At 39.4% G+C, this 15,768-nt stretch overlaps 1 protein-coding gene across 2 annotated transcripts in view; it reads right to left on the bottom strand.

Moving 5' to 3' along the window:
- Positions 1 to 13,823, bottom strand: part of mvb12ba (multivesicular body subunit 12Ba) — a 38,507-nt gene extending 24,684 nt beyond the window's left edge. The window contains exons 1-3 of one of the 2 annotated variants that reach the window (XM_037533740.1): positions 13,434 to 13,823; positions 9,026 to 9,145; positions 3,434 to 3,541 (exon numbers count right to left, since the gene is read on the bottom strand). In XM_037533740.1, the coding sequence (XP_037389637.1) occupies positions 3,434 to 3,541; positions 9,026 to 9,136 (219 nt within the window). In that variant the 5' untranslated portion in view covers positions 9,137 to 9,145; positions 13,434 to 13,823. Of the gene's footprint in view, positions 1 to 3,433; positions 3,542 to 9,025; positions 9,146 to 13,199; positions 13,404 to 13,433 lie in introns of those variants that run through there. The other variant, XM_037533739.1, reaches the window with a different exon arrangement.
- Between the last annotated feature and the right edge of the window lie 1,945 nt (positions 13,824 to 15,768).

Below are 15,768 nucleotides of genomic sequence, written 5' to 3'. Positions count from 1 at the left end.
GTCCCTGTGTTCAGAGTCCCTACTCTAACCTCCAAACTCCTGCTTTTCCTTCTCTCTCGCTGCCTTCTAACCTGCCTTCCTCCTCTCCTCTTTGATGGTCTTCGACCTACAGTAGTCCAATTTCCACCGGCACCCTGCTGGTCAACAGCACCGGAGGTGGTCGTTGTTAACCCGGGCCTCAACCGATCCGGTATGGTAATCATATTTGTGATCCACATGATAGTTTTGGCACAAGTTTTACGCCGGATGCCCTTCCTGACGCAACCCTCACCATTTATCCAGGCTTGGGACCGGCACCAGAAGTACACAAACTACACCCCTAATGGCTGGTTTCTCAACTTTTGTATCTGCTCGCTGTAAAATGTCTGAACGTTTGTGTAAAAACTCCAGCCAATCAGAGCTATTGAGGGGTCATTCTTGTAAGTGCACCAGTCATGGCATCTTTTCTTAAGCAGCTATATGCCAATTGGTCAAGGTATGTTGACTGTGGTATTGAGTCAGTTAGTGTGCTTGTAGCTCTGACATTAGCTAGATGGTTTCCAGCTTTCTAGTATCAAATTAATAGAAATGATTTTATCAGTAATACTTAGTCATAAATAATAACATTAATATAACTTTGCTAACTTAAAATAAATAGCTTTACATTAATCAATTAAGCTGACATTAGTAAGATTCCTTTGAAAGTAGCTAACAAAAAACGGTAAGTCTCAAGGCTACGTTTACACAGCAGGTAAAAGTGGCCCAAATCCAATCTTTTTCCTCAAATGTGACACAGATGTGTCGTCTTTGTGGCTGTGTGAACAGCAAAAAATGCATTCTGACATTTTCAATTCCGATTTGAGACGCTTTCATACGTGGTACTGAAATCCGATCTGCGGCAACGTGACTCAGTCTGATCAGCCAGATCGGAATTCATGCGACTTTTACGTCAGTACAACCCGACATTTGTCATCATTTCGCGCTGCTGAGACTCAGACATTTAGGCTGATGCTTCTGTACCAAAATATTAGAGGAGACTCATCATAGCCGCTCCGTGTCTGAAGCGGTTTGGAACGAAACAGCCGAGCGAGGCCGGAGGAGCCTGAGGCTGCAGTGTCAGAGAACAGTTTAAACAATCCGAGGACACGAACCAAAGAAGTGGCCGAATAAGAAAAGCCCTTTTTATAGCAAACTTGAACAAACTGTGGGTAATGAGCTCAGCTGTCAACCACTGAAACTGCATAATCGCTCCTGTAATGCTGGTGAAGACGAAACCAGGATCGACTAGTGTTCCCTAGTTATCATGACTGTTTACCTCTGGATGAGCCACGTGAAGTATATCGTTCTTTTGCGCATGCGGGTCGGTTTGGGAGCTGATCTGTTCAGACTGCTGTTGCATACAGATCACATCTAAAAGATAGTGTGAACAAGCAAACAAAAAAATCGGATTTGGTGAGAAAATCAGATTTGGGCCACTTTTACCTGCTGTGTAAACGTAGCCTTAACTCTCCTATAGCACTTGTCTTCATAGGCTCATCTTGTTAATCCTGCATATTTATCTTGTGTAACGGCATCAAAAAAAACAATACTGATGCCTTGCAGTTTTCTGTGGACAAAAAGTGAATTAGGTGTGTCTAAATTTGATGTAGGTGACACCACTGCTATCAAAGTACCATATATATATATATATATATATATATATATATATATATATATATATATATATATATATATATATATATATATATATATATATATATATCAGCTACTCACAATATATATATCAGCTACTCACAAAGTGACTGATCTCCCACTACTCCTAGACAAAAGTCCAATAAGTATGTCATTTAGGCTTGTACATTATTTACACTGCTATAGAGCATTTTGAAGATTGACAGCATGTTAGGGCTGATTCAGGGGACCACAGATTTTGTGACAACCAGGATTTACTTTTGTGCTTTTAAACCCAGGAGCAGTATATTTTCTCACATTTGAATCATTCAGCTTAGCCATCTTGATACCAGTCAGCTCAAGTCTACTATCCAAGTAAAACTGCCTTAACAAATAATCTAAATTAGTCATTCTCTATAGAGCCAATAGACAAAATCAAGTCCATAAATATTTGGACAGTGATTCAAGTTATTGTCCTTTCAGCTGTCTACCACAGAGACAGAAACGAAATTAAATAATGAGCTCAAGGCGCAGACTTTCAATTTAAATTTTGGGGTATTTACAAATGATGTATGAATTACAACCATTTTCAAGCACAGTCCCCCATTTTTCAGGTGCTTTAAAAATAACTGCCATTTTAAATATTTTGTTGTAAATCCTTTGCCGTCAAAAACTGCCTGGAGTCTGGAACCCACAGACATCCCTAAACACTGCATTTCTCTCCAGGTAATGTTCTGCCAGGCCTTTATTGCAGCTGACTTCATCTCCTTCATGTTCTAAGCAGATTACCACATTATCATTAAATACAAGGGAATTAGTTCCTTATCGTACTTCATACTTTTCCATACTTTTCTCTTCCCCCAATTTTTTTTACACAATGATCTTTGTTGACTAATAAGCTAGTTAGGTTAGATACAATTAGCATCAGTATGGGTACTCGGCATCAGGTATCCGTATCGGAAAGGAAAAAAAGTGCCATCAGTACATGCCTATTACCAATGGTTTACATTTTGTGGTAAACCCTCTGTATTTACTCTGGTAAAGTCTCTTTTCTTGACTGTTGACTTTGATACAGCTACAGAAACACAGATGCAGCCAACTGTCATGAAGGAGTTTTTTTTCCACAAGGGGAAGAATTCTTCTGCTACCCATCACAGTCGTTTGTTGTGCTTTCCCAGGCCTTTTGGTATTTCTGAGCTCATCGGGGTGTTATTTTTAAGTAGATGATTTGGCCACACCCTTTTTTGGGGCTCTCTGTCTGATGGCTTTGTTTTGACTTTTCACTGGCAGTGAATGCTCTTTGAACTTCATAATGAGAGTTAACAGCAATCGATTTCAAATGCAAAAGACCTTTTATTTGCTTATTTGTAAGTGAAATAATGAGGGAGTAACAGGCCACAGAACAGCTGAGCAGTCAAGTATCCAGTTACTTTTGAGTCCCGCCTGAAATGGATAGGCTCTGTATGAAGTGTTTGTAATTCTCAAATTCAAGTTGAAAGCCTGTACTTTGAGCTCAAATTCATTGTTTAATACCAGCTCCATTACAATGTGGTAGAGAGCTAAAATGACAATAACATGATCAGCTCCAATACCAAACTTTCAGACCGAACTACAACATCCCAGTATTTCCATGAACTTCCTAGACAACACTTCAACTTCCCATTTTACATCAAGTCACAGATGTAACTGAATTAATAAACACTGCACCAAGAACAAGCAGAATTCCTGATTCAAGGTCATTTCCAATTCAAAGTTTAACCATAAAAGGCAAAAAGCAACTTACATTTTCCTTGGAGAAGACCCTTGTGAAACAGAGGTACCGTGTCACCTTAGATTTGAAAAGGCCATCTTTCCACAAATCAGCATCCATTCCATCTGTGGTCTGTGCAACCTATGGGAAATAAGCAGAATGAACAAGGGTGCAATCTCTTTTTTTTTGGAATAGTCCTATAAGCCCTTTGAAGAAATCTGCCATTTCTCTTAGTCCATATTCACAGTTGCTACACATGAAAGCAAAGGTTTGTTAATTGAAACATAGAAAGAAGGCCACCTTATAATGAACAAACAAAACAGATCTGATCAGGGCTAAACAGCCTTTCAGAATTTCAACTCCCAGCCTTACTATTCAGAATGCAGACTAATCAGATTCTCAAGTGGCATATTTCGTCATGAAATGTCAACATTTCCATCATTTTTATGAGTGCTGTCCACAAAGACGAATGTTCAATTAACAGCATATGGAGATCATACTGGACCGCAGTCAGTGTCGAAGTGGGTAAATCAGGAGGATTGCGAGAGTTCCCTGTAGGCCTGTAGTAATGTTTTAATCCGGTTAGCAATTATAGGTGTCTTGCCCTTTGGCCTTTTTAATTATAGTCTTAGCGGTATCACCATTTTGTGCCTGTTCATTTCTGGAGAAATTAGGATGTGCTATATTTACGTTATACTGAATTCTTGCAAAAGGTCGATTCCAATCCTTTTGCAGTTAAAGAGTACGTAACTGTCACATAAAACAAAAACCTTATACGTGCACCATTTCTAGATCGGCCTAGCAAATTAGCCAGTGGGCATGACCCTCTGAGGCCTGCCCACAGTAATGCATGGATAGGTGGATGGACAGAGAGATGAAGTCGGCCTGTCTCTGTGTTCAGCTAAGCTGCAAGTACCCTACATATTAGTGCACCCATTTGCATGCTCGTAAAACACAAAATATGGTCACATTTTTTAATTAGAAACGCTCTTATGTTATGTTCCTATTTGCAGACACAGAGCAGAGACAGATGAATAACACTAAAGGCTAGTAGAGAAAATACAGTTTTAAGCTAGGATGGGCTGGTCTAAATCACACAACTCCCAGTCTGAAAACCTGTCTCACTTTGGTCTTGGCATGGTTGAAGTCTGTGGTGTCACCTTCAAGTTTAAAAACAAGCACAGGGTTGTGAGAACAAGTGCAGGATTAAAGAAAAAGAAGCAGCAGAAAAAGAGATGCAGGATTTCGAGATGCAAATAACTTCCTAATGAGCCAATGATCACTTTCCAACTCAAACACCTTTTTATTATGCAGAGATCTACTCAACAACTACTTTACTCTTTTTTCCCCAGGTCAGTACACACAGCATCCTGACAACAGCAGTTAAAAGAAAGAACAGTGAAAACATGAAAGAGAGAGGAAACAAATACTAGGCCAGACCAGCCAGGGAGGATCTGGCAAAATGAAGAGACCTCCTAAAAGTGTCTGCATTTCATGTTTTCTGTGTTGAAACATGGTTCCTACCAGTGAGACCCCATTCATACCACTTTGTGCTCCTTCCTACAGACTTATATATATATATATATATATATATATATATATATATAAAAAAAGACTACACACAAGCATCTGAATCAACTCAAACGATTAGGAATGCATCTATACCATCTTTTTCAGACTGAGTAGTTAATGTTTTTAAGTACTTCTGATACTGAAGCCATAACAAGGAACCTACTTAGAATTAAGCAGTTTTAGTGAAAATGAGTGCATTGTGTCTTAACAGTTAAATCATTAATAGTTAAATAGTTTTGATTTCATGCACTTCATCTGTCTCTTTCAACAACAGACTCTGTGGCACAGTGACAGCAGAAATCACATCTGAGTCTAATGCAGCCAAAGAACATGTTTGCCCAGTTTTGTCATGTTGGCTGGTTAAGCACTGACTGAATGTCCTATAAAGGCAAGCATAAACTGTGCGATTTTAGCAAATCTATTCTTTGATGATGGCCTACACTGTACATTTGAACAGACCATCATGTACATGTAAAGCCTAAGATTTACATGCACAAACTGTATGAGAACACTTGGTTTAGTTTACAGATTATGCCAAATGTAGTCCCTTCACACAGCTCTGTCTATGGTCAATTATCAGTAAAGCTCTTTCAATCAAAACAGCAGGCTACACATCAAGTACTAAACAGACATGCTAAGAAACTGAGCTGTAGCAGCTCTGCTGACTTGTGCCACACTGAAACTAAAATCAAGTTGTTATGTACGTGGGAAGGACTATACAATCTCTCTGCAGACTCTTTTACAAAGGACAGTTAAAAATGGCTACATTACATGTTATACTTTATAACCAAGTAAAGACACATTGGCAGCAAATATCAATTTTTTTGCCACCGTTTTGTTAGCCTCCCACGTTGGGATGTTTTCAGCGACCAACAATTTGGGTCCCACTGCCAAGGCATCTGCTGCAGTTTAGCATACCCTTGTTCACGGTCAACTTGAGTCATTTCTTTTGTTAGCATAGCAGCCCTAGACCAGGCTTGTCATATGGTATCAGGTGGTATCGGATGAATTAGAATTTCAGCCTTTGAAAATCTTGTGCAGAAAATGGTTAAAATCATCACTCACTTAATGAAATTCTTTAACAGAACACATCACACATATTTACATATCAGTTAACTTAAATATAGGCCAGGTATGCTAACACATACAAGGAATTTGGTTGTGGTTACAGGAGCTCACAGTGCAATGAGATTATTAAATCAGTTTGTGGCTGACTTAAATATGACGGTATTACAAACAACTTTTACTGAACTGGACTTCATTACATTCTTTTATTTGACAAAAATTACAACTCAGCACAAAAGGGCCTGACCTTGCATGCGTTCTTGGTAACTGGATCACACTCAAACTTCACTTGACAACATGAAGTGCCTGGTGTAAACGCACCCAGAACACATTGTGATCGGACTGTCATCAGATTCTGATTGTATCACACCAACACATTTAGAGATGTTTCAAGACAGATTCTGACCACATTTAACACAAGTGTGAACAGAATGCGTTTTCATTGTCCATATACAGTTACGTTAGCGGAAATGCATCTGCTGAGCTGACCGGTACGTGAGAGGATAAACAATGAAATGAAAGATGGAGAAAAGACAATTCTGGACTTTTCCCCAAAACAACAGCAGTTTTGCATTCTGGGTCACTGAAAATGTCCAAACCAAGTCTGTCACCTCGTGTTGTAACGGGAAAAAAAGTAAACCAAAGTAATATGGAAAGATCGCATGTGCTGATATGCTTTTTTAAAAAGAGAAAGCAAAATCGGACACGCTGGGGTCACATTTTAGTGAAAACTGTAAATGGAATCTGGCCAAAGTTCGATCAAATGATCCAGACATGAAACACATGCTCAGTGTTTTCTTTTGTTTCCACGTCAGTGTAAGGGACAACTGGAAAATTACAGAAGCGTGGTTTTCCCCACACAGTTACCTGCATAAGAGGACTTGGCAAAGGCCTAGCTCCCAGCTTTCAGTATCACAATCTGCAGCCCATACAAGAAACACTCAAAATCTTACATTCATTTCATACATTAAACCAGAATTCAGTTAATGTGTGCACTCATAAGTATTTTAAAATGCCTTTGAACGCAGCTCAGCTTTTAGATGTGGAAGTCTGTGGCTGGTTCTCAGTCAAAAAAAACTTTAAAACATGTTCATATCTAATTCATTTTTATAATTTTATAAACAGTCCCAAGTTCTTTATGCGCCAGTTTAATATTGCTCTCGATTCTTGAACCAAACAGAGGTTTCCAAAGTATTTCATAAGTAAGTAGTGCATGCAACTAGGATTCACCAGAATAAACTCTCATTGTTAACATCTAGATTAGAATTAAATGCTTTTTGGGACAGAAAATTAACACAAGGAATAAAGCATGAAAACAATTACTACTGCATTAATCTGGGCTTTAGAGAGAACCAAATGTCAACCCATGGACACGCAGACAGTGAAGCCAACAGAAAGATGACAACCAATCTATTGTAATCATCGGACACAACAGAGGTCTCTCTTGCTCTTATTCACTGTCTGTGTCTGCATGTAAATTGCCATTGGGTTGCCATTTGAGAATGACACGTGGGGGGTTTGGGCTTTCACACAAACTCTGCTGCCTCACATCACACAAGAAAGCATTGTTATGGTCCACACTGGGGTGTCGACAACAACAAAGCCAGCCAAAGGAAACACCACAATCCCACTGATTTTCTGAAACCAGTACAGTTCTCCGAAATAGAAAGAAAGCTGAACATTGTAAAGAAAATCCTTTAAAAAAGGCAAACATCAGAAAAGAAAAGAAGTGATAGACTTTATGCAAAACAGCTTAAAATGTTCTCCCTTAGACTGCCAGATGTGTTCAAAATAACTGAACATGCTAGAGCATTTCTATAAAATATTGCACTTTATAATGTTCAATGCGCTAATAACAAACAATTAACATGAAGCACATTTGCACTATGTTAAAAAATAACAGCACTGAGAACCACTTCACTGAATTTAAATAATATTATTTAATGAATTGGTATACGGTATCACTATAATACAGTCCTGCATGTCTGGCAGCGTGGTCTGTCCTGCACGTCTGGCAGTGTGGTCTATCCTGCATGTCTGGCGGCATTTCCAAGTCAAGCCCTGGAAACACAACTTCATTTGCATACTCAGGTTACCCAAAAAGTTTTAACTGGATATGCCTTTGAACCAAAGCCAGTACAGCCAGATATTGTTGCTTACACTGCTAACTACTGAAATTCCACCACTGGCCAAAACATAATAATAATATATAATAAAAATAATAATAATAATAATAATAATAATAACAACAACAACAACAACCTCTTCTTAAGGACCCTTGATATAAAGAACGGCATTGTTATTTTTTTCTTTTCTTTAGTTAGCACATATGAGGCAAATGTATTTCATAAATCAATACTACAGCCCTGAAAAGTAACTAGAGACCCTCCTTTACAAATTCAAACTGCAAAATCAATATTGCAGGCGGGAAAAAAAAAAATCTATATTGCAGAGGAGCAAAAAAAAAAAAAAGCAATCGAAATAACATTCGAGAAGGATGCCTCAAGCCAACCCCGTACACAATAAAATTCAGTCCTTCAAACCTAAACCTTAAACCAACATTTAAAATCCCAACCTTTTGAACAGAAACATGTCCATATACTTCAAGACTACATGATCATTTTTGAGTTATTAGTTCTGCTATCCTCAGCGATCAGTTTAGATCACAGGATCGCTGTCGGCTAGATATTTTTGGTTGGTGGACGTGTGTATTATGTTTATACATTCAACACTGTCTTTAGGCATCATCTTACAGTTTAATTAAAGATGTCCTCAATCATTCTTTGGGGTCCAATCTCATCTGAGTGCTTTAATATTAAACATCAACTGCACAGTTTAGGTAATATAGTACGCTGCCAATAAAAACTACAGTAAGTTCAGTTCATTTTAGTGTGAGCATAACGTGAAATTCTGGACTGATCTGTTTTTTTTATCATCATTTTACAGTGTAATACACTCTGAACTGATAGCTTGTTATAAGATACTTACTACATCATAGCCAGTGGGGGCTCGGTTTCTTGAGGCAACAACACCAACACCAGTGATGGGATCCATGGGCATCTCTGGTAGGGCATCCGACAGGTCCCGTACCTCAGGCATCCTGGAGTTCTGAAAGTAAAGTATTTCGTTAGACAACTGATACATAGATGGAAAACAAAACCACCTAACGGACAACCAAGATACAGACAAAACTGCAGAAAAACACTCTAAAAACTGTTTAGTGAGCTAATCTATTCCAATTCTTCTATTCCATTCAGCCAAGAAATCAGCAATCTAACGCCCTTGCCTTGAGTAATGTGTGCTGAAGCAGGAATGGATGAAAAATATTTACTGACTGGGGGCTTGCTGGGGAACAGAATTGCAGGTAAGTCTGGTCAAATTCATACAGTTACAATGGCATTATAACAACAGGGTAAATGATCAATTATTGCTAAACAGATTACACTCTGTTCACTTGCATAACACTTTACAAGGAATTGTGTGAAATTCCATTCTGTAATAATTCTATTACATTTATGAAAGATGTCAAACTTAACAATGTAAAGACACTGAAAAGAAGCATGTAAAAGATTAATTATGTATGAAAACACCTCGAACTCTACGCAGTTAGTGCATGGAAAAATGTGTTATTCTATGAATTGTTGGTTAAGAACATCTTCCACAGTAATGCTAAAAAACAAATGTTGCTCATTTATCTAAAACACGGGATGGTGCAAAACCATGACGACACTGCTAAACTATGAAAACGACCTCATAAAAGGAACTAAATCCCTGAGCAGGAAACATGTTAGAACAGTGCAGTGGTCTGTGAAAGTACAGTCAAAAGAGAGAGCTCAGTGGGAGGGGATTACAGAGTGGGGGCTAGTGAAGTGCACCGCTTTGCCAGTTTTAAAGACAACCTGAAAGGGAAGTTGAAGGCACATATAAACTTCTTATAGATACGATGATTCCAATTTACAAAGTAGCAACTAGAGGAGGCACAATACCACTTTACCTTTTCTGATACTGCTTTTAACTATAACCAATGGCAACACAATTTCTTCAAAAGCCACTAAATTTTTCCAATTTAATTTAAGCACTTAAGAAGAACATCTAAAAGTAAACCATTATGCTCAAACTACTCAAACACTATCATCATCACATCACACAATGTGACTGTGCTATTTCAGGCTAGATTTGTTACATGATTGGATCAGATTTACTATTTTTTTCCCCTCCTATACCAAATTCAGCATTTTCTACTGATATCAGCCCAATACCAATATCTGGTGATGAATCAATGTCAGCGACTGCTGAAACTAACTTGTTCCTTTCACACCACCATATGATCTTTCTGATCAAGCTTCCAATCTGAAAAATTGTTTATGATTTTGAAAATTCTTCAGAAGCATCACTTGGAGTTAAAATCAGCCTTAAAATAGCTTTGTGCACGCTTGGCTTAAGGTGCAAGTTCGGACATCTGTGCAAACTTTTTAAACTATCACTATCTTGAATACAGGCGGCATGACGGCAAAGCCCAGACACAGATGTTCAGATCCAGTGATTAAGATAAGCACAACCTGCCAGAAGAGATACCAGTTTACAAGTCATCCATAGTATGGACTGATATAATAATAAAGGCTGCAATGGTTTTCAAGCGTATTTTCTTTAATCAGAGACTCTCCAGAGTTACAAATAGACCCGAGACGCCTAGACCACAGTAGCATACTAATAAGAGCAGTGTTTGAAGGAAGCAAAACGCTCTGAAGGCAGCCTGGCAACCAGACCTCCCTGACTGGCTTTTTCTTCTTGGCTACTCTCAGCTCTTGCCCAAACAAGTCACAAAGGGGTTGTGTCAAATCACTGGCACAGATGGAGCTGTCTTGAGGTAAGGCAAACAGCAGACGCAAGAAAGGGTGAGAAAGTGAACACAAGCTCAGTGTGAGAACTCTTCTGATGTGGGGGGTCAGAAAAGAAGCCTGCAGCATCAACAAACAAGGCAAATCACAGTTGACAGAAGAGGCTTTTTCGTAATGAAGTGTCATGAAGACTGGTGGTAGGTTATATGCTATATTCAGGAACTGGATGTCTAAACAAGATATTTTCAAAAGGCCTGTCACAATTATTACATAATCTGCTGACTGCCATTATTTGAGCTGACTGCCATTATTTTCCACTGTTATTAGCTTTCACAATCATTTGTTTAGATCACAAAAAGAACGTGAAGTGGAGGTGTTTTCATCTGTTGGGCTATGAAAACATACTAATTGTCTCACTAAAATAAAAACTGCTCTGACTAGCTTTGACACAGTGGTGAAGGCAGCAGTGTGCAATGTTAGTTTATTTGAGATGCGTCTGTCCTCAGTTGGCTGCTAATAAGTTTGGACAGCTAGATCGCAAGACTAACTCTAATAAGCCAGCCTGGCTACTTCAGGCAGTTCAACAGCTGTTTACCATTGACAAAACAATATATTGCAGTTAATTTTTACTACAATTATAACAGTAATTATAATAGTAAGCTAGGCCATCTAAGCAATACATATTTACAACATGAACAAATAATAAGACCTACCATGGCTAGTAAATAAACACCATACCTTTGTAGTATCTACACTCACTGTCCATTTTATCATGCCCACTTACCATTTAGGGACATTCTGTAGCTCTACGATTTGTTAGTTCCCATTTTATCTCATTCCTCAATGGTCAAGACCACTAAAGGACCAGCAAAGAACATGTATTATTTGGGTAGGGGATCATTCTCAGTACTGCAGTGACACTCACATGGTAATGCATAATCTGTAACTGTAGAGCGGCAAAGTGAACGTACATCTTAAGCAGACTTGATAAAATGGACAATAAATGTTGATGCAAGGTACCTAACAAACTTGCCAGCAAGTAAATGTTCCAAAGGGCATAAAGGCACATCAAACTTAGCAGGTGCCAGAGACAAACATTACATTCTGGCCTGCAATATGAGCTGTTCACTGAGATGCTCCTCACCTTGCATGGGGCGGTCAGGTTTCACATCTCTCACTTTACAGGCACTGATGGCTGATTCAAATAGCACACTTACTGGTTTCATGTTCTCTCTCTACTCATATCACAACGTCTGGAAAAAATCTTACTTAACAACAAAGTGAGGTGGAATCTCCGAGTCAGTGAAAGCTTTTATGGCCTTTATTATGTCTGTCAGGTTTGGGCAATGTTTCTATTAAATTTGTACTGTCAAAGCGAATGGCTGCTGCCTTATTTCAGCCAAAAACACTTCTTACCAAGCAGACAACTCCACCTGGGTTACTAAAATGAGCCAGTTCAGATCACTTTTAGTAGAATTTTATACCCACTTTACATACCCATCAGATCCATCAAACCCAAACTCCAATACACTGACCACTGATGAGAGTGAGATGTCTGAAAGCTGATGACCACCACAAACAAGCAATGGAAAGCAAAGAGAATCAACAATGCAACCGAAGTGTGGGACATGACAATTTAAGCAAATACTAGCTTTTGAAATCCTGAAATAGTCTTAATAAATAACGACAGTAGTTAATATTAGCCTGGCTATAATTGGATATCTCGCTACCCGATCGACACCGCAATAAGCCGAGCATTTATATCCCCACAGCACATAAACAGGCCAATTTGATATGAGTGCACTGAGCATTAGTTAGTTGGTTTTAAATATATTCTGCATAACGTTTTTATTTAATAGATTTAGCAACTAGCTTGCACGTTAAACAGACTTCTGATTTGTAGCTACGTTTTGAAAAGCAAACGGCTACACAGACGACAGAACGAAAAATGTACGGTGTAGCTAGCTAGCTGTTACCCACCTAGCTAGTTAGCTAGCTTAAGTGTTTATATTAGCTCGCCAACTATAAAACTTGAATATGCTACACTCGCCTAGCCGACTCGCCAGTTTCATATATGTGGTAATTAGCGTTACTGTACCTTTTATTCTTCACCATGTCATGCATGAGAAAGAGACAGGAACCGTTTGGTGGACGGCTGTGGAGAAAATAACGGTAAACAGCTCTCCTTGCAAGCTAGGTTAGCCATCCAGCTGGCTGGTTCAACGACTTACCATACAATGGTTGCTAAAGTGCTGTTAGCTTAGGTAGGGCAAATCAGCGAACGGTCTGGTTACGGCTACCGTTAAATGTCGTCTCGACTTAACTGTTACTCGCGGCAGTGCGTCCTTCCTTCTCTGACAAAAGCAGCTTTTCATGACCACACCACACAGCAGCTGCAGACGCCGGAGCCTCGGGTGAGCTTGAGGCCACAGCGGAGGGAAGCGGTGGGGAAGGCAGCGCGGGTGAGGCCAGCCCTCGGTGAGAGGGAGGCAGCAGCGGGGAAAGGTAGCAGAGGTAGCAGCCTACTAGCTAGCTTAGCTGATGCACCGATGTCTTACCCTGTCGAGGTCAACAATTTTATTTCACACGAACGATTTGGGGTTCCGAAAGCTAAATCCACTAGATCCTCTTCTCCCTTATTCCCACGGCTCAAGGCTGGCAAGTCCACGCGCCCTTCGTTGAATCAGTCCATGTTAAAAACAGCAGAAGTCCCCTGTTACTGGCCCGAGTGCAGTTAGCGGTCCTCGATAACTGCCATTTGCATCCCACAGTCAGAGTGAAGAGGGTGTGTTGAGTCGCGCAGCTCGGATTTGTACCGCCTTGCCAACACCACGAATCAACCTTTAAAGAAAAGGAAAGGAAGAAAAGAAACTTGTTCAGTTAATGCTAGCTAGTTCACTTTGGTAGCAACAACAACAACATTAATAACAATCATTTTTATTTATTTATTTATTTATCAATCAATGATTCTTTAGACTGGTTAACTTAAACAAAGGGAGCACTGTTATTTTAAAGGGAAATTCCACCATTTTTTCCATTTTAATTTTCTGCATAATTCAATAAATAAGGCGTCATCCAGAGTGGTCTGGTGTGAAATGGCGCGCAGAAGAGCCTGTGTCTTACGTTTTGGTCGGTTTCATATGTGTTTGGTTAGAGACAGGACACTGGACAAAACAAAGCAATGCTCAACATCGCGTCTGTTTAATGAAAAGAGCCAGTCAGCTTGCTGGTAAAGCCTCAAACAGAAAACACAGCCCCTGCTGTTTGTGCATTATTTGAGGCAACCTCTAAAACCTGTTTATGCTGTTTGTCAGATTTTACCAATGATTTTATGATGTCTTTGAAATGGTAATGAGGCTTTTAGTTTTGAATTTAGACGTATCTCTCCATTAACAGAGATAGGAGGTGTTATTGCTGTATGACTAGAAATGCCTGCAGGGGGCCTTACCAAGAGCCATCGGCCATCAAGTGGACATACTCTCTATAGGCACTTTGGCTTAGTCTAGGCATGTCCAACCGTGTACCATCCTGCCCAAATTAGCATTTACCCTCATCTAACACTCTGAATTCAGTTTCTGAAGGCCTTGTTAAGAAGATGATGAGCTGAATCACGTGTTTTCAGTGAGGCAGTGTGCTGAAGTCTGCAGTGTTTTGGCTTGCAAGGACTGGAGTCTGATGCATGTTTAGTCCAAAGTACAGAAAGACTACTTCAGGCAGCTAGAGGTTATTGCAGAATGGAGGAGAAGCTTTGTGCTGCCTCACCAGACAGTCTCTGGCACCTCGGGCAGCAGATAATACAGACAGTACGGATATTTTTTGAATAATACCTTATAAATTCAAATATCCAAACCACTGATTTAGGAATTCTTTCTCCTAAACCACCCATATGAACAAAGAAGAGGTTAATGCTGCACTTAGGTGCTCCTCAGAAGGTTGTACATACCAAATAGTTAACTAATAAAACAGAAAAAATGAATGTCTGGAGAATACCTCTCACGTTTTCTTTGTTATGTAAAAAAAAAAAAAAAAGCACGTAGAATTATTTTTAGGCATCACTTTCAAGGCCAGGTTTATCATTTTTCACAATGAATGGTCATCTACTTACGTCACATCTGGTAAACACAGCTCTAGAGTTCCTGAATTTTTCACTTGGAAACAAAGCTTGATTGGTTGTCCGTGGGCAGTTTACTAGTTGGACAGCTTTTCCAATTTTCCAAATTTCCAAATTTCGTCTAAAGACAAATGAGTGCCAGAGACAAATGAGACAAGAATTCTTCAGAATTCTCCATCTACACTCACAGAATCCTGAAATATTTCTGACACACAGAAAAGCTGTAAAAGAAAAAAGATCTCACACTTACGTAAATATAATTCAGCAGAGGCTGGGACAAGATGAGTCAGAGGGAAAAGAGTTAAGCCATCTGTGAAAAAATCTGAGGCTTGTTTCTCAGGAGGCGAGTCTCACACTGATTATGAGTCTCACACTAACTATGTCGAGGAGAAGTAAATGAGATTAAGAGGAGATCTCATTTAGAATATTACTTTCCAACACATTGTGTCATTCTCTGGTTAATTAGAAAGAAAGTTTTTAGTGAGGAGAAAAGTGCTGGCAGTGTGTGCTTCTAGTTCTGTGAGTTTCTGTACACACTAGATGCCCCAGATCCCATATGAACCTAATGAGATCAGTGTAATCTATTCTACAGCTTATTCTTAAAACCCTCTCAGCAAAGCTTTGCCAAGTGAGGAGTGCCAAGAGCACATAGCCCCACTAACATGCTAGCAATTCGAGCAGACCATGCTTGAGTATCAGAATCAGGCTTTATTGCTCAAGTATGTTTGCATGGAATTTGTCGTCAATTACACAGCAGTTTACTGTCACACAGTAACGGACTA

The sequence above is a fragment of the Pygocentrus nattereri genome, chromosome 23 (assembly GCF_015220715.1).
Source record: "Pygocentrus nattereri isolate fPygNat1 chromosome 23, fPygNat1.pri, whole genome shotgun sequence".
NCBI classification, from domain to species: domain Eukaryota; kingdom Metazoa; phylum Chordata; class Actinopteri; order Characiformes; family Serrasalmidae; genus Pygocentrus; species Pygocentrus nattereri.
This window is presented reverse-complemented; position numbering and strand designations above follow the sequence as displayed.